The sequence below is a fragment of the Panicum virgatum genome, chromosome 5K, assembly GCF_016808335.1.
Source record: "Panicum virgatum strain AP13 chromosome 5K, P.virgatum_v5, whole genome shotgun sequence".
NCBI lineage: Eukaryota > Viridiplantae > Streptophyta > Magnoliopsida > Poales > Poaceae > Panicum > Panicum virgatum.
The window spans coordinates 54,534,534-54,548,628 of NC_053140.1; the positions used below are offsets into that span (position 1 = coordinate 54,534,534).

Below are 14,095 nucleotides of genomic sequence, written 5' to 3' on the forward strand. Positions count from 1 at the left end.
TATCCTATTAATCCTATTAAGCCCTAGGTCGGGGTGTCACATACTCACCCCCTTATGAGACCAACGTTTTTGTCGGTCAATCCCAAACCAGGAACGTCCTCTCTTGGCCACATCCCGTACGTCCAGTGCCAGTAGCCCATGTATCACGTCCGTGTGTCTAGTATCAACGGTCCCTGTGCCACGTCCGTGCGTCCAGTGCCAACGGCGCATCCCAGATGCCCGCGCACTGACCCGCCACACGCCCGTGCACATGCCGGTGGCATCTGCGCCCCCACACACCCGTGCGTGCCCGTGAAACCGCGAGAGTCGACTCTGATATCATTCTATAGCATCCCGTCTCCTCAAGGCCAGACCCGCTTACATCTGGCTACTTTCTAGGACATAGACTGCCCTCACAGACCAACACTAGTCTTTTCTGCACACTTTATCTTCACTCGTGCACACCCGAAAACCAACACTAGTCTTTTCTGCACACTTTGTCTTCACTCGTGCACACCCGGAAAGAACTTCCCGATCAGTCACTCATCCCCGCGGGCCAACCACGTTTAACCTCGGAGTTCTTTGGACATCGATTTCCGAAAAAAAAAGTTGCAACTTATTGATATGAGTATTCTATTAATTCTATTAAGCCTTGGTCGAGACGCCACATAGTTCCGAGGCCCTTCTAGGTGACTGTAATATTCTCTTGAAAATGCGACGGTTCCGTTGGTTCCAAATGTTCCGAACTGTGTAAATTAAAATTGCCACCACTTTTCCTCTCGCTTCAGCACTTGCAACTTGCAGCGAGTGGTTCCACCAGTCCTCATTCCTCAACCTCAACGCCTTGTACTGGAGAAGCCGACGAACTGAAGAGGTCTGACGGAACAGAAGAATGGACTTCATTGTTGCCTGACAATCTCCCCCTGCCGCCCGCCCTCCTCGCCGGACAGCACTGGCGGGAGGTTGCACAGCGACTCGGAATCCGGACCCGGAGCCGATGCGGGCGCCGAGACTGCGAGAGCCGCCGCCGCCGCCCGCCTGCAGCAGCCTAAGGACGCCAGGACAGGGGCACCGCTGCGGGGAGGACGCGCGACGGCGGCTGGCAAAGGGACGATGGTTGGCACGGGGAAGGCGGCAGTGGCACGCCAGAGGCGCCTCGGGGGGGATGCTCGGCGGCGGACGGTCAGGGACGCCTCGGGCAGCACGCGCTACGGCATCCAGCACGGCGAGGAGGCGGGCAGCAACCGGTCAGGGGCGCCGCCGGGAAGGACGTGCGACGGAGGACGGCCTGAGCGGCCCCGGGAAGGATGCGTCTCCCTGTCGTCGTGGTTCTTCCCTCCGCGAATCTGCTCGCTGTCGCTGTCGCTGTCCGCTTCTCCTAGCTCAATCTGTGGGTGACCGCCGTCTGCTCGCACGATCTCGGGGTGGTCGGCGTACCGCTTGTCCTCGTCACCTTCGCGCCGGGGCGGCGCAGTGCCAAAGGGGCCGCAGCTCCGGGCGAAGGTGTTGGTGGAGGGACCGCCGCTCCGGGCGGGCGCACTGAAGGACTGAACGAGGTGCTGGGGCGACGCGGTGCCGGGGGGTCTTCCGCTCCAGGCAGTCACGCTGAAGGGAGTAATATCTCGCCGGGGCAGCGCACTGCCGGCTCTGGCTACCTCTCCGCGGGGTTTTTATATTTTTACCATTATAACGAATTGCACTCATCAGATTATCACTATTACGATGGCACCTATATCTATACCATAAGAGAGAAGTTTGACTTACAAATTTACCACATTTGAGGATGTGGCAGCCACGAGGCCGGTCCACGCTGGCGCTGAGTCAGCAGGCACCGACGCCGTTCGGCCCCCGTTACTGGGCGCTGGGCCCGGTTGACGCCGCCGCCGCTAACCCTATCCGGCCGAATCGATCCCCCCTCTCCTCCCACTTCCTTCCGCCGCAGTCTTCTTCTTCCTCCTCTTGCCGCGCTGCTCCTTCTTCGCCGCTCGCCCCGCCGCCGCCTCCAGCTCCCCTCCCCCCGTCCCTGCGCCAAGGTGGCCATGTCCCCTGGCCTTCCGTGACGGATTAAAGGTATGTACCCTTAACTCAGCGCCAGCGTGGACCGGCCTCGTGGCTGCCACATCCTCAAATGTGGTAAATTTGTAAGTCAAACTTCTCTCTTATGGTATAGATGTAGGTGCCATCGTAATAGTGATAATCTGATGAGTGCAATTCGTTATAATGGTAAAAATGTAAAAACCCCCCTCTCCGCGGACCTTGGATTCAGATTCAGTGACTTGCTAAAGGCAAGTCACCGAGCACTGTAGCAGTAACTTGCCTCCCTCTAGCCGGCCATCTCATGATCAACGTCCAGATCTGTGTGAACAGTAACTATGCTACAGTATGCGCCAGTACCCATTCAGCAGTACCTCTGCTACATTGCTTGCTACAGTGTTCTCTCTACGGTTCTCGTTCTTGTCTTTTAGCGTAAGTTTCATTGTGACTTGCAAGAGGGCAAGTCACTGAATCCGCCTCCGCGGACCTCCTTCCGGCACCAAACTAAGGATTTCAGTATACCCCAAGATGCCAGAAAAACTATGGCGGCAACAAGGCAGGCAGCCTTCTGATCTCGAGAAGTACTAAGAAGTGGCGGGGCGGCGTTGGCGGCGAGGGGCAGTTGCAGAGGAGCCCGGGGACCGGCGGGAGAGGGGAAGAAGGGTGGTGTCCACCATGGTGTCTCTGCTCTAGGGAATCGAGCTTCTGTTTCAGTAATAAACTCGTGTGTGGGTCGAGCCCAGCCAGTTGGAGGCCGAATTTAAGGTCGCCCAGCCAGCCCAGTTAACACGGCTTGGGTAACAAGGATCCAACGCACAATGCTACAAATTAATGGGTGACATTTTCAGCCAAGAAACGCCCTAGATCAGATGCTCAAATGGTTCTAATCTTGCTAAAATGAATGACCCATTGCTAAGTTTCACAAGTAACAGGTAAAGCGTGTCGCTAGCTCTCGGCAGTACACAATCACGACCCACACTGCCTCAAATACTCAAATGATGCAGGCAGGGTGTCTGTCCCATGCGTAACCATCGAAGATTCGGAGACTACGTACGCTACGATATTATATCGACAAAAAAAAAAGAAATGGTATGTCCACTTCGTCCTTCACGACGGAGATCAGATGCCTATCGAACCCTGGTGGTATAGCTATCCATAATTCTCGTACACGGGACACCAGCAGCTGACCAGCCTAGTAACCGCCGCCACCGCGAAGCCCTCGGACGAAACGAACCCGCCGGCCGCCCGCCAAGACGCCGGCCGCCATATATACCGGCGCACACGGCTACCTCGACGGAGCGGCCGGTGGTGTGCGCGTCAGTCTGTCAGTGCGTGGGCGCAGGATGAGGCGGAGGAGATGGCGCGGCGCTTCGTGCTCAACACCGGCGCCGAGATCCCCTCGGTGGGGCTCGGCACCTGGCAGTCCAAGCCTGACGACGTAGGCGACTCCGTCTACGCCGCTGTCAAGGTTAACATCTCTTCAGATTACTATACTTCTCCCTGCCAACATAGCCTCTGTCCATTCTATCGGCTCTGCTAGCTGAACTTTTGGTGATCCCATTTTCTTTCCTCCGAGTGAATCACGATTGAATATGATCAGATTGTTTCCAAGTCGTGCAGGCAGGGTACCGGCACATCGATTGTGCCAGGGCGTACCGCAACGAGAAGGAGGTAATCACGCTCCTGCGTTCCAACCATCACGTTTTTACATGCTTGTGTGCAATACTGTCTCGATTCAAATGGAGTAACAATAATTGGAGTGAGGAAAAAGTAAAAATCCACCTCTTTGAATTCAGATTGGTTTGGCGCTGCAAAAGCTGTTCAAAGAGGGTGTAGTGAAGCGCGAGGATTTGTTTATCACCTCTAAGCTATGGTAAGAGAAGAGCTGTGGGGATGCCCATAGGAATTACTTTGCAGTTCAAGTTTAATGAGTGCTATGCTTGTTTGGAGGTTTTAGTCCATGCATCATCTCTACCTGATCTGTAATGGTTTCTAGGAATGATCATCATGATCCGGAAGATGTGTGAGGTTTTAGCCCATCATGTCTAATTGTTCTGTAATTGGCTATGTATTTAGGCATGATCATCATGCTCCAGAAGATGTGCCGGAGTCGCTAAACAAAAGCCTGAACGACTTGCAGCTTGAGTACTTGGATCTTTACCTTGTATGCATCTTCCATTTCAGAATTATATTTCATTGCCAGGTTTTTTTTGTTTTACTAATCTGGCCTTTGGGTTCATACTAATCGGCGTACAATTTTGTAGATCCATTGGCCATTTAGACTCAAGAAGGGGACTGACTGGAGTAGCCCTGAAAACTTTGTCCCACCTGACATCCCTGCTACATGGGAAGCAATGGAAAAGTTATATGATACTGGCAAAGTTCGTGCAATCGGTGTGAGTAACTTCTCAACAAAGAAATTAGGTGACCTTCTTGCTGTTGCTCGTATACCACCAGCTGTTAATCAGGTGGAATGCCATCCGGGTTGGCAGCAAACTAAGCTCAATAGCTTTTGTCAGTCAACTGGAATTCATCTCTCTGTAAGTCTGCAATATACCTAAATATCTCTGTCACTTAAAGGGGCGGCTTGCGTATGTTAAAAAAGCTATGTTCTTATTGCATTTTGCAGGCGTACTCGCCACTAGGTTCGCCCGGTACAGCTTGGATGAACAGTAATGTCCTTAAAGAACCGGTCATTACCTCAATAGCAGATAAACTTGGGAAAACTCCTGCACAGGTGGCCCTGCGCTGGAACATTCAGATGGGTCACAGTGTACTACCAAAGAGTCTGAATGAGCAAAGGATAAAGCAAAATCTTGATGTTTATGATTGGTCTATTCCAGATGACTTGCTTGCAGAGTTCTCTGAGATTAAGCAGGTTTGTTAATACTTTTTATAGTACCTAAACGTGAACAAAAGTGCACTGAAATCTTATTTCCATTAGTCATTTATATAGGAAGATGAGATGATATGTTGGAATATCACCATTTTAATTCATAGGATTTGACTTTATCCTGACAAGATATAAAGAAGTCCATCTTTCGTCTGTTCCTAGTTGGAGAATGATAATTTGCCAGAATCAATCCACTTTGACCCATTGACTTACCAATTGTTTTATTGCAAAGTAGTCAGCATTACCAAAATGTTTCATGCAGCCTATGGTTTTGCTGCATAGTTCTTTCTCCAATCAATCTAGCTCAGACTTGAGACGGTCCTTTTTTTTTGGTCTCTGAAAAATAAGTTCAAAGGATTTTTCAAACCAATGTAGCAAGTTATTATTTAATTTTCTGGGAGACTTTTTCATATAGCAGAATGAATGCATCTGACTACTTTATTTTGTGGCCTTCAGGTTAGGCTGGTCAGAGGCGACTTCACTGTTCACCCACAGAGCGTTTACAAGACCCATGAGGAGCTCTGGGATGGGGAAATTTAGGAATGAAATTGGAGTTCATCCTGAGCAGAGAGCAACATACGTAGGATCCGGGCACTTCTTATATGCTCCTACCTCCATTGCGCCTAGGAGATGCTGGTTTAGTGGGCAATTCAATCACTAGTGTCACCCTGGATGTTGTTTTTTCAGTTAAAGCATCTGGCAGCAGTTTTTTTTCTTGTGCTACTGCTACCAGCGTGTATCTAAACCGGCCAATTGGCATCATCTATACTGTACCTGTACCTGTCCCTGCGAATTCGATTAGCACACTGCTGTATGAACCTTCACCTCCAAATCACAATAGCAAGAGTACAAGCATAATCTGGGTACAATTTTGAAGGAGAATCGAAGAGATTGGGAAGGAAATAGCAAGAATTAGGGATAGGGATCAAGAACAGCAAGCTAATAGGAGAGCAGTCTTGAGGAGGAACAAGACCTCGTTCTGTTGCTCGATGCCGTTCCCGTCATGGTCCTCTGCTTTTGTATCTTTTGACGTTCCCCTACCTGGCCCCACCTGGCAGCCACTCCTGAGAGGCCCTGTCCGTGACATTCCCCACCGCTTGAAATGTGGCTTGCCCTCAAGCCGCAACCACCAAGGTCCCATCGAAATTTGAAGTAGTGTGTCGCCTTTGGTTGGTCGATCATGACATTGTTCAGCAATCAATTCGCACCATGCCGCTTGAGCCCCAGCCAAGATGGCTGCTTGCACTGATCCTTGACAACTCCAAAGTGACCACATCTCCCTCCTTGAGTGGTGGCACCATCGCCGATGAACAGAGCTACTGAAGATGATAAGGTACTGTTGCTTCATAGCAATCAAGTTGATAAGGTATGCATCATGCTGCCAGTTCATAGCCACAAAGATGATCAACGGCTTACATGCAAAGAGGGCACTCAACTGAAGATCACTAGTATTTTCGTGACATTGATCTGAATCATGTAACTCCACGCAACAGAAGTCAATTTGAGGAAATATCTCAACTCTAGAATCACTCATGCCATGTATAGAAATCCATGTACTAGCAAGTTCAGGAAGTTGCTGTAGATCATGGCAAGACTGTGATCCTACCCATAGAAGCATGTCTTCTAAATGTCTCCATAGCTGGTGAGCACCCCATACATCAAGAGCACCAGAAATGCCTATAGGACTACTCATGCCATTAACAGAAATATATGCAAGTAAATATACATAAAGTGGCTTCAGAACCTTGCATGCAATTGCTTCAGACCACAAGAGCAGTTTCTTTGAATTTGTCCATAACCAGTGAGCGACCAGTGCTTGTTCAAATGCATCAAGAGCACTAGAGGTGACTGCACATACCTTCATAAGCTTTGCATATAGGATGGCAAAATGCATGATTTGAATGTTGACCAATGAACTGGTTGATTCATTTCTTTGGTGCCATATCAATACTATAAGGGACTGAAATGTGCTTGATTTGCAAAGAATTCTGAAGTACAATATCAAATGCCAATCATAATCATGGATGCCTACTCTCCATAAGCATGTTGCCATATTGTCAGATAACCAGCCAGCGATTTGCACAATCAAAAAGCTTTCCATCAGCTTCATATGAGAACAGCTGACATCATTCCACAATAATTCTTCCAAGGCATGTAGGAAAACAAGGGAATTGTAGAATTGATGCAGATCTGAACTCCATATCCGGATAGGTGGTGACTAAGGAATTTTCCATTGAATGCATAAAGCATTGGCTCTGTGCTTAGATTTCCTGTAGTCATCAGACTGTAGCTTTCCAGGAATGCACTAAGCAGGTCTAGCTGTGCAGCTAAGCATAAGGATCTCTCTAATTGCACCACTTAGCAACAAAATAGTGATCATGTAAGGAGATTGCAATGCAGAGCCAACCAACTCAATGCAATGTGTCCAGCAATGTTTATTGAGCTGACATTGGAAGGACATCATCTTGCACTCCCTCTCCGAACAACAAAACACCATTGACAGTAATTTTTCCAACTGCACAGGAGGTGGCCATGGTGGCCTTTGCTGCACCCGAGCCCAGCAACAACTGAATGGCGACCAGAAAATGAAGCATACTTGAATTGTGTCATAAAGCAAACTGTCCTGACTAGCAGGCGCCCAAGGCATTGGTGAATTGGGATCCGTCATTATCGCAAGCCACTTGTAGTCCTTAAGAACATCGATGGCAACACTAACCATATCAGCACCAATCGAGTGATGAGGATAGCAGCTGCTGATGTACCTTATTTTCCCGCACTTGAGTATGCAACCCTTATGAACGTCGAGTGGGAAATCAGCTGAGCACAAAACCGGAGTGATGTCGTGGTTGAGGCATTGCATCGAACATGTTGTGGGCGAGATGCTGGTGACCTCATCTTTCCTCAAGATGAGCTGCTCTGGGTGGAAGAGCGGGGCCTCCATGCCGACGGCGAGGGAAAGGAGCATGCCACCATGGTTCTTGGCGATGAGTGGCGAGGACGCAATGGAGGCGAGGCCGAAGAAGTCATGGCGGAGGAAGACGGTCGTGCTGTCACGTCGCTCCCTCCAGCGATGCCAATGGAGACGAGCACGTCGTGGCCGGACTAGAGGCCGAGGTGCTCCCGCTCCTCGTCGTCGTGGAGGAATGCGAGTGCAGTGGTTCCGGCAGCGAAGTCGATGTAGTGCTGCACCTGGTCAGCTAGCCGCGATAGATGCTGCTCGAACTTGCGCGCGAACCTGCCTAGCTACGATAGTGGTACGAGCCTCCCGTGTGGCACCCGCAGCCCCGAAGACGGTCGTGCGGACATGGTGCTCCCTCCTGGTCGTCTTGGTGATCTTCTTCTTCGCGGCGAGGGACGGCGGCAGCGGAAGCTGAACTGAGATTGCGACCGCGGTGGTGGGTGGAGTCGGCGCGTATGGTGTGGGCACCACGGCGCGCGCCGATGAAGGGGTCGTGGCCGGTGTCGGGGCAAAGGAGTTCGGCGAGGTAGTCATGGCCGCGGCCGAGGACGCTGCCGGCGTGGGCGGCGTATCTGTAGACGTGGCCGAGGGTGCTGCAGGCGGGCGCGACGCAGCTGGTGTCGTGGCCATCGTCGTCGGGGCGGAGGTCGTCGAAGCCGTCGGCGAGGGCGCAGCAACCGGAGTTGGGGATGCCCGCGAAGATGGTAAAGCTGAGGACGCCGATGACCCTGTCGCAGAAGCGTCAAGCGTCGCGGGCGAAGTCGGTGGTGCCAGCGACGAGGTCGATGAAGGAGCCCGTGCCGCGGTCGCGGACGCGGCGGTCGCAGGGGCGCTCCTCATCCGTGCCAGCGCCTCCTCCATCCTCCGCAACATCCGATCCATTCGCTTGGAAAGGGCATCGATGGCGGCAGACTCAGAGTCTGTGGCGGTGAAAGGCGTGGAAGCCATGGCGCTCAATCCGGTGGAGAGGAAGGTGGGATTGGGGGAAAATGGGTAGAGAAGAACAAGGCTCTGATTACCAATTGTTATGAACCTTCACCTCCAAATCACAATAGCAAGAGTACAAGGATAATCTGGGTACAATTTTGAAGGAGAATCGAAGAGATTGGGAAGGAAATAGCAAGAATTAGGGATATGGATCAAGAACAACAAGCTAATAGGAGAGCAGTCTTGAGGAGGAAGAAGACCTCGTTCTGTTGTTCGATGCCATTCCCGTCATGGTCCTCTGCATTTGTATCTTTTGCCGTTCCCCTACCTGGCCCCACCTGACAGCCACTCCTGAGAGGCCCTGTTCGTGACACATTGTTTGTTCAGAAAAATGCTGGCGTGATGGGCCTTTAGCCGCGGGGCCGATGATGGGCTTGGTTTTGGGGAGGGATCAAGCTCAATCTGAAGTCCAACATCGGCGGTTCGGCCCAGACGTTGTGAACTGCACAGGCACAACGATGCCCAGTCGAATGAGCGGCAGCTTGCTCCAGTCATCTGCCGAGTTCTCCGCTGAGTTTGAACGGGTTGGTAGGAGTAGTGGAGAGGGGCCGGTTGGAACTCGAAAGCCCCAAGCATCGGTTCGCTTCTGCTCAAGTGGCTGGCATGGCCGCTGCTGAGCCTGACGCGCCCGGAATTCCAAGGCCGCCGATACGCTGCCATCGGCGATAAAGGTGTGCCGGACGTTTTGATCCCGTCACTGCTTACGCTCGCGGTGCCGATGAATCGCCGCCTCCCCCAAGTTCGTGAAGTCTGACTGTTTGAGCACCGGGCGGTGGCGCAGACGATGCCCATGCTCTTCAGAAGATGGACGTGGTTTGGTGACAGCCTCAATCAAAGACTTTTTTTATTTTAATTCTTTTTTATAATAGTTTGTGTAGATCTAAATTTTTAAAAGTAGTTCTTTTAATCGCGTCGAGCTCCGACGTGACTCTCTGAAGTATCACACCATATGGTTCGGCGTGACGAGTTGCCATGCTGGCACACACTTGCTAGTTGATCTGACATGGTGAGGCTGAGTCGCGCCACACAGTCTGATTAAAGGCCCACCCGAAAGCTTTCTCTTCCTCCTCCTCGCATTCTTTTTTTCAAAAAAAAACATTTCGATCCCGTCACTGCTTACGTTCACTGTGCCGATGAATCGCCGCCTACGGCCTAGCCCAAGTTCGTGAAGTCTGACTGTCTGAGCACCGGGCGGTGGCGGCGACGATGCCCATGCATGCTGTTCAGAAGATGGACGTGGTTTGGTGACATCCTCAATCAAACGGGTGCGCACTCGTGGTCCTTGTGGCCGCGCCGCCTTGGGCCATCCAGCAGCCACGGACGCGACTAGCGGTGGCGCAGGCGCTGCTGTCCCGTTGGGTTTGGGTATCTTACGTGGTCAAAGGCTACGGGGACAGACAGGCTTCTCCACTTCGCTTCCGCGTTCCGTCTCTACTCTACTACTAGTACTCTAGTAGTACTCGTACTCTCTAGGCGGGGCTGAGATGGCAACCGATGATCCGAACCCCGGGGTACGGCGCTGTTGGTGATATACCCAAGAGCCCATCATCACAATACGGTTTAAAGGCCCAAGTGGATATTGATCCAAGAGGGATTAGGGTTACTAATGGGCCTATGAGATAGAAGCTCATTAGTACGCCCTATATATATATGAGGGAGGGGCTAGGGGGGCGAGGACCTGAGCCGCGCCACCTCCCTAGCCGCCGCCCCTCCCTCTCTCTCGGCCGCCGCCCTTGCCGTGCGTGCGGTGCTAGCACACCGACGCCCGGCGTTTCATCCCCGTACGTGTGGACTCCGTGGAGGCGCTGCTGCGACTGCTGCGCTGATCGGCTGCTGGGATCAAGTACGAGGAGCTCGGTTCGTGGGACGTGATCGACTACTTCCTCTACATCGACGCGCGACTTCTTCCGCTGTGCTGCGCGTCTAGTGGTAACGATCTATGATCTTCTACTCGCAAGTATCTTGGGTTTATGCGGTAGTGATGCTAGCGTAGCCTACCCGTTTCCCTACAGTGGTACCAGAGCCATCTTGCGTAGTTTTTGGTCTGGATCTTTTGCATATAGGTGATATGTTGTTGTAGTAGATTGGATCTATTACTTTTGCACGGTTTGATTAGATCAATTGGTCATAAGGGGTTAAAACTGGAGCGAGTTGATTGCGCGGCATGTGACAAAAGATTAGTTTGTATTCTTTCTCTGTTATGCATACGACATGTCCCTACCGGCTGGAATCACCATCGGGACTAACTGTGTGCATAGTCAGTAGATTGAACCAACAGATCAAGGTCATGTGTAGATGCAGTCTTCTCAAGTGCAAAGTTTGCACGGTCAAGGTGATTGACCTAGTGAAAATTGAGGCATTATGAATGGCTCGGATTTGAGGTGATGCGATCACTTTGATGAGATTTTCATAGGGATTCCATAGATGCGATCACTTTGATGAGATTTTCATAGGGATTTGAGGTGATGCGATCACTTTGATGAGATTTTCATAGGGACCGCCGTTGCTTTCTTGCTGTAGCGGCTTCCCAAGCGCTACTTTGGTAGAACACGTCGTACGCCTAACTTGTTTTTGCAGGGTGTGATGTGAATGGTATGGCCTCAATATCATGTGATGATGTATGTGATGATTTGTGCGGCCTGCGTGTCGCAAGTTAACACAACCGGGTTGAGGTTGCACCATTATTGTATAACGACCTGCGTGTCGACTTGTGATGTTTGAATCTTCATGTAATTATTTCACTAGCTATTAGATGTAGTAGCTTAGTATCTTTTCATGGAGGTTTCAATCATGATGGCGATGATGATCACCACAAGACAGGACGGATGGCAATGGAGGTCACCTTGGAGCCATGGCGATGGAGCCCATTGTGATGCAAGAGGCCATACTATTCACAATATAATATGATTATATGTCTGTGATGTTTATTTTCCTATCATACTATTCTTTCATGCTTTTACATATGGTGGATGCTTTAATCATGATAGAATAGCTTCCCTCAGAAAAGTTTGAGTTTTTGATGCCTTTTACCAATAGCTGCACCTATAAATTTTGATCGTTGTGTGGTAGGTTTACCAAAGTAGAGTACCATCAGCTATCACTTTTGTATAGGGTGGATGTCGGACATTCACAAGCATAGTATTGGTTTACTCAGCAAAGTTATCAAAACAGTTTTGGGCTTTAAGGCATAGGGTTGGGGCCGGGACATTGGATGCCACCCAACAAATAAGAGTCGCATAGAGATGTGATTAGTAATTTGTTACTTACCTGTATCACTACTTTTCTAGCCGTGATGCTAAAGCTCACTAGAATTTTAGTGATTATGGATCTTGAACCACTATATGTCATTAGAGGGAAGATGACTTTGATATAGTAGGTTGTCTTTTGTTAAATCAGTTAATGAAAGTCTTTACATAAACTTAGTGCTGAAATCTTGCTTTACTTTAATGTTGTAGATCATGTCTGCCAGTAACAATTCCGCTTTCAATTTGCGTTCTGTTCTTGAGAAAGAAAAGTTGAATGGAACAAACTTTATTGATTGGTACCGCAACCTGAGAATTGTTCTCAGGCAAGAGAAAAAGGAGTATGTTCTTTAGCAGCCATATCCTGATGATTTCCCTGACAATGCAACTGCTGCTGATCGCATAGCTTATGAGAAGCACAGCAATGACTCACTTGATGTCAGCTGTCTGATGCTTGCCACCATGTCCCCTGATCTGCAGAAGCAGTATGAGCATGCGGATGCTCATACCATGATCGAGGGGCTGCGTGGGATGTTTCAGAACCAAGCCAGGACTGAGAGGTTCAATATCTCAAAGTCCTTGTTTGCGTGCAAGCTGGCAGAAGGTAGCCCAGTCAGTCCTCATGTGATCAAAATGATTGGTTACATTGAGACTTTGGATAGACTTGGTTCTGAACTTCACCAAGACTTGGCTACTGATGTTATTCTCCAGTCGCTCCCGGCGAGCTATGAGCCTTTTATCATGAACTTTCAGATGAATGGCTTGGATAAAACATTGAGTGAGTTGCATGGGATGCTAAAAACAGCAGAGGAGAGCATTAAGAAGAATCCCAATCATGTGATGATGATTCAGAAGGGGAACAAAAAGAGGAAGCGTTGGACGCCTCCTAATCCCAAAGGTAAAGGCAAGGAAAAAAGTTCCGGTGGTGAGTCCTCGGGCTCTAAGCTAAAGCCAGCACCTAAGGCCAAATCTGGCCCTACTTCTGAATATGAATGCTTCCACTGTCATGAAAAGAGACATTGGTCTAGGAACTGCAAGAAGTACTTGGAAGAAAAGAAGAAGAAGAAGGGAAGTGAGACTTCCACTTCAGGTATAAATGTTATAGAAATAAATATTGCATTATCTTCTAGTGAATCATGGGTATTTGATACTGGATCGATGATTCACACTTGCAAATCGTTGCAGGGTCTAAGTGAGACTAGAAGATTTGCAAGAGGCGAGTTGGACGTTCGGGTCGGCAATGGCGAAAAGGTTGCGGTGTTGGCGGTCGGCACCTACCACTTGTCTCTACCCTCCGGATTAGTTTTGGAATTAAATAATTGTTATTGCATTCCTGCTTTGAGCAAGAACATTATTTCTTCTTCATGTTTGGAAGAAGTTGGTGATTTTAAGATTGTAATTGAGAACAAACGTTGTTCTATCTTTTGCAATGGTATTTTTTATGCTCATTGTCCATTGGTGAATGGATTATATGTTCTTGATCTTGAGGATAAATCTGTCTGTAACATTAATACTAAGAGGCTTAGACCAAATGATTTGAATCCCACTTTTATTTGGCATTGTCGCTTAGGTCATATAAATGAGAAGCGCATTGAACAACTCCATAAAGATGGATTGTTAAGCTCATTTGATTTTGAATCATTTGACATATGTGAGTCTTGTTTGCTTGGAAAGATGACCAAAGCGCCTTTCACTGGTCAGAGTGAGAGGGCGAGTGACTTGTTGGGACTTGTACATACCGATATATGTGGACCAATCAGCTCAATAGCCAGAGGTGGTTTTCAGTACTTCATTACTTTCACTGATGACTTTAGTAGATATGGCTATATCTACTTAATGAGGCACAAGTCTGAATCGTTTGAAAAGTTCAAAGAATTTCAGAATGAAGTACAAAATCAATTATGCAAGACAATTAAATTTCTGCGATCTGATCGTGGAGGAGAATATTTGAGCCTTGAATTTAGTGATCATTTGAAGCAATGTGGAATTATTCCGCAGCTA

General features: G+C 49.3%; 1 protein-coding gene across 1 annotated transcript; it reads left to right on the plus strand.

Annotated features, from left to right (window-relative positions):
* The first annotated feature begins 3,225 nt into the window (after positions 1–3,225).
* On the plus strand, positions 3,226–5,677 carry LOC120708651 (NADPH-dependent aldo-keto reductase, chloroplastic-like). Its single transcript, XM_039994025.1, has 7 exons — positions 3,226–3,481; positions 3,634–3,684; positions 3,810–3,886; positions 4,090–4,177; positions 4,278–4,553; positions 4,643–4,891; positions 5,363–5,677. The coding sequence occupies exons 1-7, from the start codon at positions 3,371–3,373 to the stop codon at positions 5,444–5,446; spliced, it is 936 nt and encodes a 311-aa protein (XP_039849959.1). The 5' UTR covers positions 3,226–3,370; the 3' UTR covers positions 5,447–5,677.
* Positions 5,678–14,095: the final 8,418 nt, after the last annotated feature.

Bases quoted from the DNA above. Each gene is read 5' to 3' on its own strand.
- LOC120708651 (XM_039994025.1), top strand. From the start codon at position 3,371: ATGGCGCGGCGCTTCGTGCTCAACACCGGCGCCGAGATCCCCTCGGTG. The intron at 3,685-3,809 runs GTAATCACGCTC...CTTTGAATTCAG, and splicing joins CGTACCGCAACGAGAAGGAG to ATTGGTTTGGCGCTGCAAAA. The intron at 4,892-5,362 runs GTTTGTTAATAC...TGTGGCCTTCAG, and splicing joins AGTTCTCTGAGATTAAGCAG to GTTAGGCTGGTCAGAGGCGA.